The sequence below is a fragment of the Ochotona princeps genome, chromosome 3 (genome assembly GCF_030435755.1).
Source record: "Ochotona princeps isolate mOchPri1 chromosome 3, mOchPri1.hap1, whole genome shotgun sequence".
In the NCBI taxonomy this organism is placed as follows: domain Eukaryota; kingdom Metazoa; phylum Chordata; class Mammalia; order Lagomorpha; family Ochotonidae; genus Ochotona; species Ochotona princeps.
In genome coordinates, this window is record NC_080834.1 from 78,069,174 (window position 1) to 78,089,717 (window position 20,544).

The 20,544-nt window shown below is 38.0% G+C and overlaps 1 protein-coding gene across 3 annotated transcripts in view; it reads right to left on the reverse strand.

The window, feature by feature from the left end:
- Nucleotides 1-17,132: 17,132 nt before the first annotated feature.
- Nucleotides 17,133-20,544, reverse strand: part of BTLA (B and T lymphocyte associated) — a 42,099-nt gene continuing 38,687 nt past the window's right edge. For 2 of the 3 annotated variants that reach the window (XM_004578295.2, XM_058661877.1), the window contains one exon: nt 17,133-19,940. In XM_004578295.2, coding sequence (XP_004578352.2) covers nt 19,665-19,940 — 276 coding nt within the window. In that variant the 3' untranslated portion in view covers nt 17,133-19,664. The remainder of the gene's footprint in view (nt 19,941-20,544) is intronic. The other variant, XM_058661878.1, reaches the window with a different exon arrangement.

The following is a 20,544-nucleotide window of genomic DNA, read 5'->3' on the forward strand; positions in this document are numbered from 1 at the left end:
GATCCAGTGAAACAAAACACGACTTGTCCAAAAAGGCTGCAGTATTCCCCAGAAAAGATTCTAATGGGTGTTAACTGGAGTTTGTACCATATGAACTGGACATCTAGATTTGATCATTAGTACATACCTGATAGAGTAATAAACTTTTGCCTTTGTTACTGGAGGCAGTAGTGTAAGTCAGAGCAAGGTAACCAAGGAAGTTGACATTAAATCATTATCCTCAAAGAAACCAAATTCCAGAACTTCCTGGCCGGGCGGCCAGCAGGCACAGCCTGGCGCCAAATGGCAATTTGGTTTCTTTGATATGCTGCATGAGACGCTCCATGCTGAACCCACAGTACTCTGAGAATGTGTATTAGTTCATAAGATTTTCAATGGCATTAAATCTCCCTCTGAAGAACCTGTAGTCTCTTTATAGTGCCGATTGCCAACATCAGTTCACTCAAAAGCAAAATTCCGGGCTTGTCTAGCAGGATACCCCATTATCTGATAGGATGAGGGATCAGCAGAGGGGTCACAGAAGGCAGGACTATGACATTGACTGGCATTCGAGAACCATACTCGGGGCTAGAATGTGTGAGGCCTGCGTGGACCAATCCCCTGGAAACTCTGACCCCATTGGATGGTTTAGAAGGGCCGGTGGAGTCTATGCAGGAGGCATGACAGTCTATGGGGCGCGCTGGGCTGACCCAGAGCAACCTCTGGCATACTTAACACTGGCTGGCAACAGGCCTGGTTGGGGAGCGTGGGGGAGGCCTTGGCTGCGTGGAGCCTACCACCAAGAGGCGCAGGAACTGGAAGGGGGCTGAGTTCTGGTCGGGTCACAGTTGTAATCCCTTGGCACAACTATCGATTCGGACTTGATGCACCATGCCGGATTAGACCGCAACACAGTTTGGTGCTCCGGAGGACCAGGATAGATGTGGGACGGCTCGGCTAGGCCTCAACCCCAACTGAGCCTTGTATGAGATATACGTGGGTATGGACGAGCCGTGGCTGGGCTGAAACTCCCAACAGCAGGAACCAGAATGGATTGAAGAGCAGAGCTGGCCAAAGGACCTGCTGGTTTGCGTGAAGCCTGACACCAGGAAGGAGTCGGAGGGAGGAATCTGAACAGTTCCTCTGACAGGACACTGACCCTACAAATAAACGCAGGAAGCATGGAGGTAAACAACCCAGAAGAGGCTTTGGAATGTGACCCACTGGCATACACTTGGCTCGGGTTGGGGCAGAGCAGGCTGAGCCAGTTCACGTCATCCACTGGCAAGCCCAAGCGCTGAAGCTGTGTGGGGGCCTGGCCGGGTTCAGTCGCGATTAAAAAAAAAAAAACAGTACAAAACACAAAATGCCAAGGTGAAATGGCCTGTGTCAGTAGGGAATGCAACACCCGACCAGCACACCTCCCACTGGTTTAGGTGAGGGACGAGAGTGTGATGGGCAGAGCCGGGGAGAGATGCGATACTCATTGGTTCCAATAGAGGTCGAGGCTCAGAATAGAACCAACCCAGGGGGTAAAACCACCAGCTGATCGGAGTGATGGACGGTGGCGGGCACTGTGCTTACTAGTAGTACATGTAGGCGCCTGGACTGGGAATGCCTCAAAGTTTTTTTAGGAGATTCCCCTGAACAAAATGGAGGAACCAAAGCATTAACCAAGAAAAGATGGAAAATGGAGTAGATCAATCAACCACCTCAGCTATATGCTTCCAGCGGAAAACTGGACAAGGGGAAACTCTAAGATGGACTATGTCAATCAGTGGACTCTGCACCAGCCTCATCATACCTGGACTGTTGCTGATGATATGTTGGAGCTTCTAATTGATCGAGGTGACGCTCTGCTCGCTCTGCCTTCAAACCTGAGAGGGCCTCCCTAAGAGGCCGTTGAACTTGAACTGGACAAATGGGATGCTGGACTCTGTATGGTGTGAGCTTTTAATTAAGGAATCTCAACGGAACTTGAGCTGTGGTTATGCATCAAGGTGAAGGAATTCACCATGGGGGAAGGGTTTGGGGTGAAGGGGGTGGGGGGAATCCCAGTACCTATGAAATTGTGTCATGTAATACAATGTAATTAATGAATAAATGAATATATCTATAAAAAAATAAAGTAAATTGAAAATGGAAAAAAAAGAAAATATATGTGTATCCCCTTTTACATCAGATATATGAAGGAAACAATTTTAAAAAGCTATAAAAAAATAAAATTAAAAAAATCATTATCCTCCCACAGGGATGAGAAAAAAGAGAGATGAGAGTTATCTACCTGAACATATATTAGCCTGCTTGGGTTACCATAACAAACTATTACAGACTAGGTGTCTAATACAGTAAAAATGTGTTTTTCATAGTTCATGGTAGGCTCCAAGGAATCAAGGTTCTGTCTGAGTAAGTTCCTGTTGGCAGCTCTCTACCTAGCTTGAAGGTGCTGTTTATTGATTGTGTGCTCACCTGGTCTTTTCTTGGTACGTTAACAAAAAGAATATTCTAATGACCTTTCTTCTTATAAGGACACCAACCTCAGAAGATTGGGGTCCCATCCAATGACCTCCTTTAACTAAATGACTTCATCTCCAAATATGTTCAAATTGGAGATTATGACTTCTGTTTATGAATATATAAAGTAGACTAAAGATATCAACAGGCATTTTCAAAGGATGAAATACAAATGTTGACAGACGCATGAAAAGATACTGGTCTCACCAGAAATCAGGGAAATGCAAATAGAATCTGTTTCATAGGCTAAGGCTTAGCCTGCTACACCATGGCACCAGCCCCTTTGAGTATCGATTTTAAGCAGTGGGGTTGAGCAGTGACTGGAGTAACTATAAGGGTATGGCCTTAGGATTCTAAAAGCTCTGCCAGCATTTGGGCAAGTCTGTCAGACAGAGGTTTCAATGCAATCACATGCCTGGAATTCTTTAGATCTCATTGCCAGCATGACAAATCACCCAAAGATATTTTATGCTATGGAGATGTTACTTAAATGAAGTGTCTAGTCTCAGTAATTAATATAATTACTCTTATGTTTCAGGTTCCTGCATACATGCATGATTCACAATACAATGAACCCAACACTCCAGCATGAATGGTCAGACCAAATATAGTGATGATTTGTGGGTGTGATTAGTCAGCTGTTATTAGTGTCTAAGTATAATTATTTATGTGACTTCTCTAGGAAGAGTATTAGCTAGACAGAGTTCCATTAAGTTTGTAACTTCATGGAAGTCAATGAAGGGGAAATTAATGATCTGACAAGGGATAAGTTCTTCAGATATTGAACACTATTGATTTCAGAGTTTAAGAATTGTGCATTTGGCTATGGTTAAACTTCATGAAATATCTGATCTTTATTGAATACTACTTTTTTTTTAAATTCAAGACTCTTACAACCTCTTGTATTAATCTGATGAAGTAGGCTTGGATGAAATTTTATTTTTAAAAAGTGGGGAGAATTTATGGTAATACCTGTGTGTGTGTTGAGAGAGGGATGGAAGGATGCTTACATTGTTTTTTTTTTCAATCCCACTAGAATTTTTATTAAAAGAGTATACATTAAAATAAATTTATCCTTGAATTTCCAAGTAAATCAAATAATTCACAATGAAATTATACAGTGTAAAGCATATTCACAATGAAATTATACAGTGTAAAGCATATTTTGAATATTGCATTAATATTCTTCAACAAAATGCTTTGTCTTATTGAGATGCTTACATTGTTTACTTAAACTCCTTTTATTGCTGCTGAAGCAATGTTTGGAGCACAGCTAATTGGGAAATTCTACACTTACTTAAAAGATTCCTTACCTGAATAATTCAATTTTTTCACAGAGTTGAAAGTGCTTTATCATGACTTAGAGGGTTTAAAAAGTTGGTTAGCTTTTTAGGATGAAGAAATTGGCTTTGTTTCAGATGACCGTGTTGTTTAGCTGCTATTTTGTGGATGTGATGTTTTTGGATGGACAGTGTTTGGTCAGTGAGTTGGTTATCGTCAACACTACTGTGGTTGTTAAACAGTTAAAGACAACGCAAGAGGCAGAAATTGAGAAAATATATGATTAAAATTTGCTAAGCACCTTTGTTATTATTTGTGACTATAGAAACTGGAATGAAGGCATTTTTTATGATCAAGTTTTGACCTGCTCTGAGATGTACTAAGTTTGGGAAATGGTGAGCAATGATTGTGAAATAGCCAAGTAAGTAAGGCAGCTTAGAGAAGTGTGAGATTTATTAGTAAGTTTGCTCATTAAGTTTTGAGATGAGATTTTAGGCCCAAAATGCAGTGGAAGTAGGAATATGCATAATGAAAAGCATCACATTTAAGTAATCCGGTATAGCTATGTATAGTGAAAATGGCTTGACTTATTGTTAGAGTGGCATTGTTAATAAGAGTCAGATAAAAATGCTTTGAGAATATGTTTGATTGAATTTATCATCAGAATTATTCCCATAAAATAACATTAATATTGGAATTTTAAATTCTGTATTCAGCGGTAGCAATTAAAATTAGAAAATAAAAAGCATGCAAATAGACTAATGACTAAAACGTCTAGGTCCCACATCAGAGTACCTAGGCTTGATTCTCAACTCTGACTTCTGACTCAATATTAGATGTTGGCATAGGCAAACTTCTTGGAAAGAACCCAGAAGCATAGGCAATAAATTAAAAAATAATGATAAACAAATGTGATTGCATCATGTTAGTAAGCTTATGCACTGCAAAAGCAAGACCCAACAAAGTTAAAAGACAACAGAATCAAGGAAAACATTTGCAAGCTATCTGATAAAGGATTAATATTCAGAATCTGTAAAAACACAGTAACAACAAAAGATCCACTTAAAAGATGGGCAAAAGACATGAACAGTCACTTTTTCAATGGATGAAATTCAAATGGCCAATAGACATGTGAAAATGTGCTCAGGACTTCTAATCAATAGAGAAATGCAAATGGAAACCACAATGAGATTTCGTCTCACCCTAGTCAGGCTGCTTGTCATACAGAAATCAAAAAACATGCATCTCTATTGCCAGAACAAAAGATAGACTCCCAATGAAACTGTTAAATATGTCCTTTACAAGATGCTGGCCTTCCTACCATTGTCTATACTTACAATGTTGTGATGCACCTAAATAGCAGGATGATGGACTTGTGACTGTACTATTACAATGTTAAGCAATCTGCACTATTATAATAATAAGTAACTATTATAATAATACCAGAGAAAATGGGGGTGGAGAGGTTGGGGAGGGTAGAAGGGGAAATTACTGAGCCTGGGGAACTGTATCATGAAAGAAAGGAAGGAAGGAAGGAAGGAAGGAAGGAAGGAAGGAAGGAAGGAAGGAAAGAAAGAAAGAAAGAAAGAAAGAAAGAAAGAAAGAAAGAAAGAAAGAAAGAAAGAAAGAAAGAAAGAAAGAAACAAGAAAGAAAGAAAGAAAGAAAGAAAGAAAGAAAGAAAGAAAGAAAGAAAGAAAGAAAGAAAGAAAGAAAGAAAGAAAACAGCAATTACTGACAAGGATGTGGGTGATCCTAATCCACTGTTAGTGGGAATGTAAACTAGTGTACTAATTATGGAAGACAATGTGGGGAGTCCTCAGAAATCTGAAAACACATGTGTTCCAATAAGACCCAGTCATCTCACTCTTACGAATTTATACAAATAAAATGAAATCTGCATTTAAGAGAATTGTTTGTACCCCTATGTTTACTGCAGCTCAATTCATAATAGCTATGTGGACCCAACCGAGATGTCTACCAACATGTGACTGCATAAAGAAAATGTAGTGCATACTACTCAGCAATAAAAGAGTCGTGTCTTTTGCAACACAATGGATACAATTGAAAATCATTATGCTTAGTAAAATCAGCCATTTCCCAAAGACCAACTTAACCTCTTTTTTTTTTCCAATATGTGGTAGTTAAAATAAAATCCCCCAAAATGTATGAGAATCAAATAGACATCTTGTGATATGATTGTCATTTTTAGCCTTTATTTATTCTGCTGTGCAACTGTAGTTTTCCTGCTTTTCACTTGGTGAGTATTATGGTTAGTTTTGGATTAAGCCTATGACTACAGAATGGATTCAAATTATGGTTTTGTAAAACTTAAAGAAATCAAGGAAGGAGGAATATTGATGCAAGGAGAATGAGTGAGGGAAGCATGGCTATCTTAGCACTGTACCTGTGAAATACATGAAATCTGTTCTCTTTATATTAAAAATAACTTTTAAAATTTAGAAAGGAGCTAAGAAACAAATAAACCCATTCCAACGTGGGATATGGGTGTCTCAACCACTAGGCTAAACCCACTTGAAACTGTAACTTCTACACCAGTTTGTGATAAAACTTAAGCAGAAGCATAATGTGTTGCTATGATAGTAGGTATGATTTCTCGGTTTGGATAGTAGAATTGTCTTTTGTAATATGATGAAATCTGCTTAGCAGGAAATCATTTACTATTTTTCCTAAGGAAGAACAATATTGGAAGTAAGATTAGGCCATCTATGAAGAAATGAAATCACTGATGGAGATAAATTGTGTCTGACTTCTGAATGTTTCTATAATTACATTTAGCTAAGTGGAATTGCTGGAATAATAAAAAGTAATTTTATGGTTTCACCTGCTATGATGAGAAATATTTATGATAGAATTACCATTAGGGTAAAAATATTTTATTTTCAAACCTTTAAACAGTTTTGTTACCTAGATGATTAGTTTAACAAGCAGATTGGTGGTGAATTTATCACAAGTCAGTGAACTAATTGCACTTATTTAAGTTAAATATGAAGCTATCTAAACTACAGTTAATAAAAACTTGAATCACATGTACTTTATGTATTAATTAATGTGAATCCAGCAATGACTAACCTTGGAGTAGACCAAAGTTTTGAACCTACTGACTACAAATATTTGATAGTTTTACTGGGAATGGAAAACTAACAATGGATTCTCATGCTGCAACTGAAAGTAAAGTAATGGCGGCCCTGCTTCCCATCCAGCTCCCTGCTTGTGGTCTGGGAAAGCAGTTCAGGACAGCCCAAAGACTTGGGACCTTGCGCCCAAGTGTGAGAGACCCGGAAGAGTTTGCTGGCTCCTGGCTTCGGACCGGCACAGTACCGGCCATTGTAGTCACTTGGGGAGTGAATCATCGGACAGACGATCTTTCTCTCTGTCTCTCCATCTCTCTGTATATCTGACTTTGCAATAAAAATAAATAATAAAATCTTAAAAAATAAAAAATAAATAAGTCTTAAAAAAAGAAGAAGAAGAGGCATAACCCACACTGAGTACTAAGAAATTAACTTAGAAGGAAGCAAGAGTGAAGAGGGTAAAAGTCCTGGGAGAGATGAAGGCAGAATTAAGTCTGCAGTGTCAGTTTGATTAGACTTTAAGTCATCAGAGACTGGATTTATAAAGTAGAGATCCAGGCAAGAAATATTATAAAATAAAGGTATAAATTATCTATCCTTTGTGCTGAGAAGCAAGGATAGATTGCATTAAGATATTAGCTGAAGCAGATTTCACTCAAATTTAAGAAAAGCATAAACTTAGTGGAAAATGTTGACGAAATGTGTTCCTACATAATGGTGACATTTCCAATAGGTTCCAAGCACTGTGCTGGTGATGAGGAGACAGAGATGCAGCCTTGAACATAGTTGAAAGGAGTCAGAGTCCTCCTGGGACACAGAGAGACAATCATCATCCAACATTATGAGCAAACACAGAATGAAGCAATGCTGCTTGAAAACATCACTCCAAAAATTTACAATGAAAGTCACGTTTGAATTAAATCTTAAACAAGTGGGAATTGTCCAGTTAGCAAATGATGGAAAATCTTAAAAGAAACAAACTACTTCATCCAGTATTCAGGTGACACATTAGTGATTAAATTAAATAAATGCATAAATGTGACTCTTCCTGTATGCTCACTATTCCTACACAGATTCAGGGGCCCTGGAGCTAAGGTGGTGTGTGTTTTATGCATATATGTTTGATTTGTGTTTTTTTTTTCTGCCTTTTGGGTGTGGATAAAAGTGTAGAAGATGAAGCTGCGGGTGTAAACTGGAGCAAAATTGAAAAAGCTTGAAAATATACTGCTGATGAATGTGTAGATGGCCCAGCCTCATCACTGTCGATGTCTAGGAAAGCGTGAGATTACTAGCAGCTAGTCTTGTGACATTCACAGGGAACAGAGCCGGAACAGAGCCAGAACAGAGCTGAAAGGGATACAAGAACTGAATTGAGATACGTTGATAAAATAAAATTCCTCATTTATTTAGTGAGAATATGTATTAAGTAAAAACTTGAGAGATTTCTATTGCAATTGGGATACAGAGCAACCCAGGCAAAGCTGCTAAGAATTGCTATCAATCCAGACTAGTACAACACATCCAGTCTTTGGAGATATGTTTCTTCAAAATATGCCCTAGATCAGAAAGAATGTAGTGACGGCATTAACTTTCAAATAAGTGAGACTGCAACTCTCAAGCAGGAACTTTCCCCCAAACAAGGTGGGGAGTTCTGGCAAACTAAATTTGGGCTTACCAGAAAGACATGAAGATAGTCTATGGAGTGCTAGCCAAAATAACCATGCTGGGCCATCTTCCAGTGAATTTCCAGCAGTATAAGTAACACAAGGTAGAATGAAAAGTTTTTGTTACAGAGAAGTTTAGTCAAACTAATTTTCAAACCACATTATTTTGGTGAATCGGCCTGTTATTGCTGAGAGTTCACAAAGTCATGTCTCAGTCAGTAATTACCTCAGACTTTTTCCAATCTGCTTTAGTCAGATTTTCATTTGTTTAAATAAAAATATCTGCAAGGAACAACATGGGAGGAAACAAGGGCTTGTTTTTGCTTTTTTAGCTTACAGTTTGGAGGTTCAAAGTTCAAAATCTGGCAGCCTTTTAGTCTATCCTCTGATGGAAGCTGGAAATCACAGAACAATTGTTTGAGAAATAATTATTTGGAGAGCAAGAAGGCAAAAAGGCAGTCTAAGTTAAACTCGGCTCCAATAACAGACCCTCTCATTTGAACTACTTTCCAAGGGCCCAACCCAATGACAGAAACTGCCCATTGGGTCTACTTCCAAGCTGCCACAACAAAAATAAGTTTCCACACTAATCCATCAGCTAATAGCATTAGTTCATTAACTGTTAACATAAGACTGTGGGGTTTAAATGTCTCCACGAGTTTGGGAATTTAAACCGTTTCAATCTGTGAAATTGGGTAAGTTGAGAACACTTCAGGAAATTCTCTTAATGTTCAACTTCTCAGGATTCTTGAGATAGTGAGAGATAGTAAAGTTAATAGCAGAGTTGCCAGGAATGCTGTGGAGCTCCTTGTCAAGGGATGTGACAAGGCAGATGGAACCACTGTCCAATCCCAATCAGTCCCATTAAGAATAAGGCTGTAACTAACAGGGCTCTTTAAGATCCAACCATAAACACAACGACCTCCTAATCTGGTGCTGTTCACTGGCAACATGTGCCTTTAGCAGAGTAAGACCTTGTCAGAAAAATGGATCTTAACCTGCACTCATTGTCTCTTGACATTATTTACATTAGAAATAGAATCCAAGGGTGAACAGAGTGAAAACGCAGAAGTTTCTAAAGACCTCTAAGTTTTCTGGGGATAAACATCCTTCACTGTGGCTCTAAATCCAAAGTTTCACATCAGAATACTCCTGTTCTCCTTTGCTTCAATTCTACTGTACACTCTGATACTTTTAATCTAGTTTTTAGTACCCATTTCTATATCCCTCTGTTTATTCTCATCAGTCAGATTAAGTGGTTAGACTATATGCTTAGACTTGGGTTTAGATTTTTTTTCCTGAATATTAATCTGATTTTTCAACTTAATTATGCATTCTAAGACCCAAAGTGAGGGCCCAGCATGATGCCTCAGTGGTTAAATCCTCATGTTGTAACCTCCGGGATCCCACATGAATGCCAGTTCATGTGCTGGCTGTTCCACTTCCCAACCAGCTCCTGCTTGTGGCCTGAGAAAGCAGTGAAGAATGACCCAAAGCCCGGAGACCCTGCATCCATGTGGGAAACTTGGAAGAAGCTCCTGATTGCTGGTTTCATATCCACTCAGCTCTGGCTATGGTGGCCACTTGGGGAATAAACCAGCAGAAGGAAGATCTCTCTGTCTCTCATTCTCTCTGTAAATTGGCCTTTCCAACAACAACAACAAAAAAATCCTTTAAAAAAAAAAAAAAGATCCAGGATGAAGCCACATATGGCCCCACTGACTAGCTCAAGTATTCATGACAACTTCACCTTGATTTATTTTCCTGTGTTTGTACATCCCAAGGGAAAGACCTTATAAGGCAATAGTAAATCCACAGGGTTTCTAAACAGGAAACATCATTAATTGGATGTTTCAGCAAATAAATAAGCCTTTGAAATTGTAGATGACACAAGCTAAACTAATTGGCTTAAACAAAACTGCAACCCCTTTGAGTCCCAGGTTTCTCAGCTCTAGATTAGGACCTTAATTGGCACCTACCTCATCAAGTGTTGTAAGGCTCAAATGAGATAAACCATGTAAAACCCACAACATACCTCCTGCTATGTAGCGGGCATTCAGCAAGCTTCAGAGATTATTATCTATGTGCACTGGTGGACTGCCAATGGTTTAGCAGTATTTAAGATTCACATTTTCTCTCATATTTGCTCTCATGACTCAAGTCGTGTTAATAAATACATCTACTAGAATCAACACACATGTTCTCTCTTTGTTTACAGTTCAGTGGTATTGACTCATGTGAGAAAGGTAGCTTCTGATGGTGCCTACACAAACCCAAGCCAAAGGGACTTCCTCCTCCTGTGCACCAAGGGCACCCTAACCAACTTTGATCTGCAACAAGTATGGCTGATATGAAAATTACCTGTGTGTGGCTTCTCCCGCTGGCTGCAGGACTCCTTAACACAAGGTCTCTTTGAACACCCCAGAAGCTAGCACAGAACTTAGTATGCAATGAAGTCTCTCTCTCTCTCTCTCTCTCACACACACACACACACAAAATACTTGCTGAGAAAATTAATGAATGAGTAAAATCAACAATTCTGAGTGCTCTAGACATGATGTAAACTGGGACATTTTCCCCTCTTATTTTTAGGAAGTATTGCCTCTCATGGTTTCTAATGATAAACAGGGTATTACGCTGTTTTACTACACTCTGTCTGTAGACCACTGAGCCTAAAGCTCTAAAACTACTGATTGAATGCCTGGGCCGTGACTCAGTGACATGTGTATCTCCCACAGCTTGCTAAACATGATATTTCAGCCACCTGTATCAACCAAATAAAACTGTGCAAATAATAAGATTCATAGATAATGTGCACACATTCAGGTTGACGCACATTGCTTAAAGGTCAGTGAAATTAAGTATATAGCACCAATAGCCACTGCCTTGAGTATTATTCACTCATTCATTGAGACAATGCCACTGAAAATTTGCCTGTTTTTTTCTATTAAATCAGTAATTCATTTTAAAAGATGGTTACAGACATTTTTAAATAGCATATTTTGATGATTTGAAGTTGGTTTTTAGATTCATTTGTTGTGTGATTTTTCTTTAGTTCTGGTTGTGGTTCAACTTCAGTTAATTTCTTGTTTGTTCAAAATGACCCAACTTACATTGCTAAGTCATACCTTATACTTTTTGCTTTTCTGGACAGAACTGCTAAGATTTTACTTTAGGAAAGTAGTTAAGTTACAGACAGAACTGCTCAACAAGCTACTTCAATTCTGGCTAGTTGGAACAACTGTTTCCCAATAGCGTGTTATTTCTAGACTGTTCATCCAGCTCACACCTTCCCAGGACCTGTCTCTGGCCTACTCTCATGTAGTTTCATACTCCACATGGTCATGTTAATACTCACCCAGAGCTAAGAGAAACTTCGTCTGGATTTATGAATTTTCTTTTCTCTCTAGCTTTCTTGTCCCATACCTTGCTTCACAATCCCAGCAGACTTCGTCTGCACTGTTTCACCTCAAAAGGACTCTCCTGCTGCGATGGGGCTGCAGCCACTGTGTACAGACTTCATAGAACTCTCTGAGGAAAAGGTTGCTATTCCCCTTTTCAGGAATAACAGCCCTGTGATTCTATGGATTAATATTTCAACACAGTTGCTTCATATATAAGTATCTTTTTCAGTTAGAATTTTTTTTTAATGTGGAAGTACTAGTCTAGTGAAGTTTCTCTGTGACTTAAGGCAGAGGTCTTTTAATCCTGTTCTTCAGCACTTCGTAGATACATACCATGCGTTTACAATCCATATGTATGTACCCGATGCATTTCACTTATGTATCTGCTACTAAAAAGTTTATCTGTTTTATGTTTTATTTTTTAATATTTTTCTTTAAGACAAATATAGAAAGCAGGTCAATTATAAGGCAAATCCAATCTGTCATGCATTCTTGTTGGCTTACACAGTTAAAAACAAATTTGTGGAGCTGACTATATGGACTAAAGGGTAAAGCTGCCTCCTGTGGGGTAGATGTCCCATATAGGTGCCAATTCAAGTCCCAGCTGCTCGACTTCTGATCTAGCTCCCTGATAATGTGCTTGGCAAAGTGGCAAAAGATGGCCCAAGTGTTCTCCAGGCTTCGAACTGGTCCAGTTCCAGCTGTTGCAGTCATTTGGGATGTGAATCAGTGGTTGGAAGATCTCTCTCTCTCTCTCTCTCTCTCTCCTTCTCTCTCTCTCTCTCACTCTCTCTCTCTCTGTAGCTCTTTCAAATAAGTAAATAAATAAATCTTTTTAAAAATAATTTACCCTTTTGGGGGCCAGTGTGGTTGCTCAACAGACAATAATATATCCATACAGAAATATATGTGTACAGTAAAAATATAATTAATTTGATGTGATTATTCTAGTCTTTCTATACTGTGAACTCAATATAAAATTAAGTTTGTTTCACTTTGTTTTCACCTTGGGAGATTACTTTATGTTTATGAAGTATTATTACCATTTTCATTATTCCAAAGTCAATTTTTTAAAGAATTTATTTGAAAGCCAAAATTATACAAAGAGGGATGTGTGTGTGTGTGTGCGCGCGCGCACATGTGCACACATGCACATATAGGCAGTGGTTTTATCCACTGTTCTACAGCACCAGATCCTAAAGTAAACTGTACACCAAGATATACTTCTAGGAGCTTCGTAAATCTCTTAGATCACACACTATTCTGTCCTCTCACCACAAGACAGCCATTTAAATTTTTCAGTTTTCATTTTTGAATGAGTTATACATAGGTGTGTACATGTGTGCCTGTATATACATACATTAAACTCGCTACTTTCTTTATATAGATTTCTGAAATATCCTAAGATACTCAGTATACTTACATTATATAACAAGCAATACATTTTTGTGATTAAAAAAAAGCAAATTTTGTGCATTTGGAGGTTGTTCCTGTAGAATCAAATACATAAAGGTCAGCATATTTTAAATTGTTGTCAGCAAAATGAAGTTAAAATTAGGACATTCTGTACATGTGGGTTTTAGCCAATGGTAAGCCCTCTAATTTTCCCAGTACCACTAAGATGTATTTTAACTTATGATTGTTGAGCCTTACCCTTAACCACACATTCCCAGCTCTTAGTGGTTTTCTTCATAGCCTCTCTTTTCTCTTTTGATTTCATCACTGTTTTTCTTTCTATCTGTTTTTCCCAAATATTGGTACCTCCTGAAGGGAGAAGAACTGTGATAAAAGTGTCAGTTCTGCCTGAACCATGTACTTCCTACCATCACCATTGTCAGAAACCTTCATATTCTATAATTTTTAAATTCTTTCATCCAGAGAAGGCTTCATGTTTGTCTTCATCTTCACATTTAAGCTTCTCCCTCTCAGGGTCCATGTCTAAGTACAGATCGTGTGACCGGCTCCTGCACTCAAATGCGATTGGCTCAGAATCAACTCTGTGCATGCTGTTGGTCTTGTGTTACTTTCCTGTACCACTAATTTCTGATCAGTGTTCAAATCGCAGGCTTCCTGGTTATATCATGCTCTTCTGTTTTCTCTTATACATTCCTACCCTGGTCATCATGTCATTATCTGTGCTTGCCCTCAACATGTGTGCTGTCCCTTCCAGTATAATATCAGACCCCTGTCTTCTGGCAATCCCATCCTTCTGCTGATAGCCCTGCACTGATAACTATGCAACTGAAAGTCTTACCACTGTAACACAGGGCTTAAAAGGACACTACTTAGTCAGCCTCAGAAAAGTCTTTTTGAGCATTTTACAGAATTCAAAGTAATCCTCCAGATCTACTGCTGTTTGAGTTGGTGTTGTGATGAGAACATATTTTCATTGGGAATCAGAGTCTAGTTCATAGCTGAGTCTTTATCACTCATCAGTGTGTGAACTTCGATGAGTTTAACCACGTAAACCTCAAGAAGGAGCCCTTGCATTAGGGTTGCCGTCACATCTCTGCCCTTCATCCATTTGCTCTCAGTGAAGCAGAGGGCACACTGGCATTCTTTGTAGGGTTGGTTGGATATCTTTCTGTAGACCCCCATTTTTCCTAAAAATACATCCAACAAACAAGCAGGAGTTAAGTGGAGGAAAGGGTAGGAAATCCATTTTGCCACTGGACCTGTGCCATGTTTACCAATCCATCTCGACCATATTTTCCTGTAATCATACTGCTCTGTTTCTCAATTGAGTAAGGCTTTGTAGAGACTGAAAATTATGACTTGGGGGCTCCCTCAAAAAATAGTCTGTCAGAAGCACAGATTCCACTAAAGTGGGTAGGAAGAGATCCTTAGATTTAAGGAGCTTAAAATTCTGTGGTGCTTTAGTATCACATTGCACCTATATCCATGACAAAATTGAAAAGTTGACTTGTAAATTTTTAAGATTTGCATTATTTATTTGAAATGCAGAGTGAGAGAAAGGAGGAGAGAGATTTTCCAGCTACTGGCTCCCTCCCAAATGGGTGCAACAGCTAGGACTGTTTTGGCACCAAGAGCCTGAAACTCCAAAGTGGTCTCCCAGATGGGTGTCAGGGCCTTAGCACTTGGACCATTTTCTACCGCTTTCCCAAGTGCATTAGGAAGGAGCTGGATAGGTCACTAACCAGTCACTAACAGCACTGTAAAATGGGATTTGTTATCACAGGTGACAGCTTAACCTGGTGCATGACAACACCAGCCCATTTTGTTTAGTTTTTACTTCTTCATCTGCAGTGTGCATGATATTAGGACAAACTGAATTATTCTCAACCATGTAACATCAGAATCTGGTGAACTAGCAAGTACTAATAAGAGGGTTATGTATTGTTAACTGATGGAGCAATATGAATGAGATGATTTCAGAATAGGGCCTGCTGATTTTAAAGATCAAAGACTAGAAGTCGCTTTGAATGTGTAAGTTCATTTCTAGCACAAAACTTTCAGTTCCCATGTTTTCAAGATCAGCACAGACTTTTATGCTGCAAAATGTTTTCTTTCCTACATGCCATTTTTACTTTGTGGGTTCGGTGAAGAGTCCCTTCCTGTTAATACCTAAAATATAACTCTTTCAGTTCATGTGTACTGTAAATGTGACTTGGCCTCCTACTGCACCTGCCACAGGGTGGGGAGAAACAGGTTCATAAAATCACACACATGAAAGTACACACAAATCATCTCGGCAAAATATAGAGTGTTACAATATGAAGCTTGAGATTTTACGTCACTGGCAAGCTCCCAAAGGAGTCTCGGGCTGCTGACTTGAGGACTAGAGAACCAACTTAACAAATACAATCAACGATTCATTCAACATTATCAAATTCTAATATGTACTAAGCTCTAGAGTTAAGAAACTAAGGAAGAATGTGACATAATTCTTACCTATTAAACTTCCACAGAGTAATGTGGCAGCAACATAATAACAAGCAAGTTCTATGATCACCATGAAAATGATAAAACAATCATAAGCTAGGAGAAAATACTTGCAAAAGACATATTTGATAACATATTTTTATTATCCAAACTATACAAAACAACACTTAAAATTCAACAAGGAAATGAGCAACTCAATTTAAAATGGGTAAAAAATCTGAATGCATATCTCACTACAGAAGAAAAGATGATGGATATAATATGTCATCAGGAAATGGAAAGTTTAACAACAAGATACTGCTACATGACTTTTTACTGGCGAAATTCCAAAAGCGCAATAAATAATGGCTAACACCAAAGGGAAAAAAAACAATCTGGGAATTCTCATTTAATGTTGGTAAGTTTACAAAATGGCAGGGTCACATTGTAAGACAATTTGGCAGTTCCTACAAAACTAATTATACTCTTACATATAGCCATCCTCTTTGATATTTTCCCAAATGTCTTACACAAAAACCTGTGGACAGATGTTTACAGCAACTTTGTGTACAATTTTCAAAATGTAGAAGTAAACAAGTGCACTTCAATAGATGAAAGTATAAATAAGCTGTGACACATCCAAATCATGAGATATTATTTAGCACTAAAAATAAATAAGCCAGCAAGGCATGAAAACAAATGGCAGGAACTTCGAGGCATATTACAAAGAGGAAAAAGGCAGGCTGAAAGGCTACATTGAACACAAGTCCAACTGCATGACACTCTTCAAATGACCAAAGTCTGGGTTTCATAAACAGACTAGTAGTTCCCAGAGCTTAGGAAGAACGAACGGATTCTGAATGTAGAAAGGCTATTTGTAGGCCAGTACAATGATTGGTACATGTTATTGTACAAACCAAAAACTGAAGAACTATGCCATTAAGAGTAAGCCTCAGTGTTGCAGTGGCATGTCAGCACCAATTTGACTGTAATACATGTAGCAGTGTAGTTCACTGATTACAGGGAAGTCAGTGCATGTTTGGGAAAAAGGTTATGTGGGAAATCTTGCCTTATATTTTGCTTAGCTGAAACTAAAACTACTCCTAAATATACATATTATTAAGCATAAATACACAAATAAAATATAGTGAAGCCAGAAAATCCATTTCGAGAACTAAATTCTTGTTCGGTACACAAAACTTGCCAAGTAAATCCTGTACGTCAAACCTTGCCACTGATTTGGTCCTCACAAGTTGTATGCACTGAGAAATTTGTCAGAAACTCTCCCTGGGTTTTGGAAAAGGTGATAGACTCTTAGATTAGGTCTTCAGGGTCAGACTTTCTTAGTGCTGGGAGTTTAACAAGTTCTTGGGGTTTTTTTTTGTATGCTTTGAAAATTAAGAATTATTTCTATTTTAGGTCCATATAATTTTTAGTAAAATAAAACACAAATACCAAGTGAATTTCAAATAAATCTTAATAACTTTATTTTTCTTAACGAGAACAATTAGCAAGCTTAAAATTTATCAAAAATCATTAAATTATTTTCTTCTTCTGTTTCTAAAACCACTTGTAAATTAATGAAATAAGTCATGAGAAGAACATCAAGATAAGTTTTTTGGAAGAAATACATATGTGTCTCTGACACTTTATATAATTAAGGAATGAAATTATAAATAGCTTGGTATTTTGACAAGCATTGTACAAGTATAAAAATCAGTCATTTAGAAAAAGGAAATCACTAACATCTGTACTGTAACCCACTCTAAGCACATTCTAGTAACTAGATGGATTTTGCTTTTTAAGTGGGAGAAAATTAGGAAGGAACTGTTCAACTTTGTGTGTTTATCTGATAAGAGAAGACCAAAACGTATCCTCCCCAAGCTTCCTGTTTCTATTTTTAGGAGTTGGACAAGCAACTCTTCTCTACATTTTACATAACATGTCCACAAATGCTGCTTGGTTAAAGAGTCAATGTACAATTTTGTTAAAAGCTTTGCTGTAATGTTACCTTACTGGCTAGTGACATCAACTCAAAAACTATCTCTTCTGCCCCACATTTCAGTTAAGTAAATCGTAATACCAGCATTACATAAGAAAGCCCTCAATTTTGTCTCATTTCTGTGTATGCCAGTACTCCCATCCCCAATTTGATACATTTTGCTTAGTGATCCGTTTCCTGTAGTATTTTAAGTTTCATAAGCAAGCTGAAACTGCAACAGTAATGTGATCAGTTTCTCTTGTGCAGTTTCTGTTACTACCCCTCTATACACTAACACACATGCACACACGCATTCATTCATTCATAGCTTGTGTATTTATTCAAATGAATCCCAATTTTGACTAACCAGTCAGTATAATGATTATTGTATTATTTTCTAGCAGCACCTGAAAACTCTGGCCTCAAGCTGGTCAACAGCCTTGGACTGTTTTTGAAATAAACAAACTCAAAAAATTCAGATATGTAAAACCATCTTTCTTTTTGTTAAGTGGCTGCAATCTCAGTACTTAAAAATCACCACTGTAACATTTCACTACATGTGAATTGCTTTGATTCCCTCATAACAAAAATAGAAAGATGAAGATACCGATGAAAATATGTTGATCCCTGTTAACTAACTTAATATTCTGAACTCATCGTCATTTCCTTAATACTGATTATAATTTGCTATCAGGACAACCATGATGCAGTTTTCAATCTGCACATACCTGAACACCTATTTTCATTTTAAGTTTATTCAGATGCCCACAGTATATTCCTTCAACATGAAGTAGCATTCACACACATTAATCAAGGGGACTCAAATACCAAGTCACCACTTTACTCACAAATGAATGTACATTGATTACTTCATCAATAACCATATTTTCTGAGCAATCTAACTGTGTACATAAAAGCATTTGTTTGCCAAGTATGGAAAATATTTACCCCACAACCAATTGAACATTCTACATCTTTGCTGCATCAATTTTCTTTTCCATTTTTTCTTATTTAACATCTAAAGTTATTTCTCACTTATATTTATGGAACATCAATCTTCAACTGACATATAAAAAATTCTGGTCATGGAAGATTGCAAAAATACGGTCACTGTGATGCTTGTGCTTTAATTAGTCTAATTGGGGCACTATTTCTTTTTCTTTTAAAGGTTTAATTATTTTTATTTGAAAGGCAGAATTTACAACGAGAGAAGGAAAGAGAAGTTCTTCTAATACTGGTTCACTCCCAAAACACTCCCGACAGCCGGAGCCGAGCTGATCTGAAGCCAGGAGTCAGGAGCTTCTTCTGTGTGTCTGACATGGGTGCAAGCTCCCAGCGACTTGGGCCATCCTCTGCTGCTTTTCCCAGGCCATAAACAGAGAGCTGAATCAGCAGTAGAGCAGCCAAGACAAGAACTGGTACCCATACAGAGTGCCAGTTCCACAGGACGGAGGATTAGCTTGCTGCACCACCACTCAGGCTCCCACTCTTTCTTTTCATCTTTTTTCAAGAATGTGTAGTGAACTCATACGAGTAATATAAATCTTCTCTTCCCAACGAGTCTCTCTGACAGCTCTAAAAGAAGGTTTAAATTTGCACATTGGGTAAAATGTAGCTAAAGTAAGTGTTCTGCTACTCTTGGTGTCATTCAGTTTTAGAGAAAAAACTGTTGTTCAAGCCAATAATTGGAAAAAGGTTTTGGGAGAAGCCTTAATCATGGTTTCTATGGGCACTTAAGACACAAGCACCAGCATGAGCTTCTTTGAAATGAGGCTCAACTGCCAAGTTGAGCGATGCTATTTGGATCGAGGCAATGGCGTTGATATTCTGACATTTATTAATTACAGCTTAGAGTCACAAGAAGATTCAACTCCTCACACATATGGATGCATATTCCGTAGGTGCTTCTTTCTCATTTCTTGTCTGTTTGGGATTCATTCCAAAGAGAGAATGATTCAGGGAAGCATAAACGATACCCTGCTTGTTTTCTTCCAGGCATGAGTTAGAATAAACTTCAGCCCCTTCCTGCAACCTAAACCAGGGGTCATTGTCATAAATTCCAGTTTCTGATGGCACTGTTTGGGATTTTTTCCTGGGGCCCACTTTTGCTTGCTCACTGCTGATGAGCTGGGGAGCATCAACCTACAAAAGAAACATGGCCATAAGAACCTTGGAGGATGTGATAATGAACACCTGTCAGCCAGCTACGAGTGAAAGGTTAATGCAGTCATGCACATGAACAAAAATCATCTGCTCTTCCTCAAATACACTGCTGCACCTACATTTTTAGCAGAATGGAAATTAGGAAAGGAGAAAACACTCTGACTTTCCTAAACAGCCATTTTTGGTTTCCTTATAGGTTACTTTTGGTGCAACAGAACACTTTACTCCACTTTCAAAATGAAAAGCATAGTTCAAATTAATTGGAAAAATAATTAATTATCACACAAAAACCTCAGAAAACTTATCAAGCAATGAATAGTACTAATATATTTAAAATAAAAAGGTTTTCTATGAACCCTTACTAAGGAGACAGAAAGAAGGAAAATAACGGGTCATCACAGTAATATGAATCCAGTAATTAGAAAACTGATGTCAGTTTTGGAGGGGTAAAGCTTGGGTAAAGTTCTGAAATATTCTTCTAATTGTTATTTCTAACACAACAAAATTCTTATGCTTTCAAACAGAACCAAGTATCTTAAAACTTCAGTGGGAGAGGTGAATTCACAGACATGAATTTTTTTAA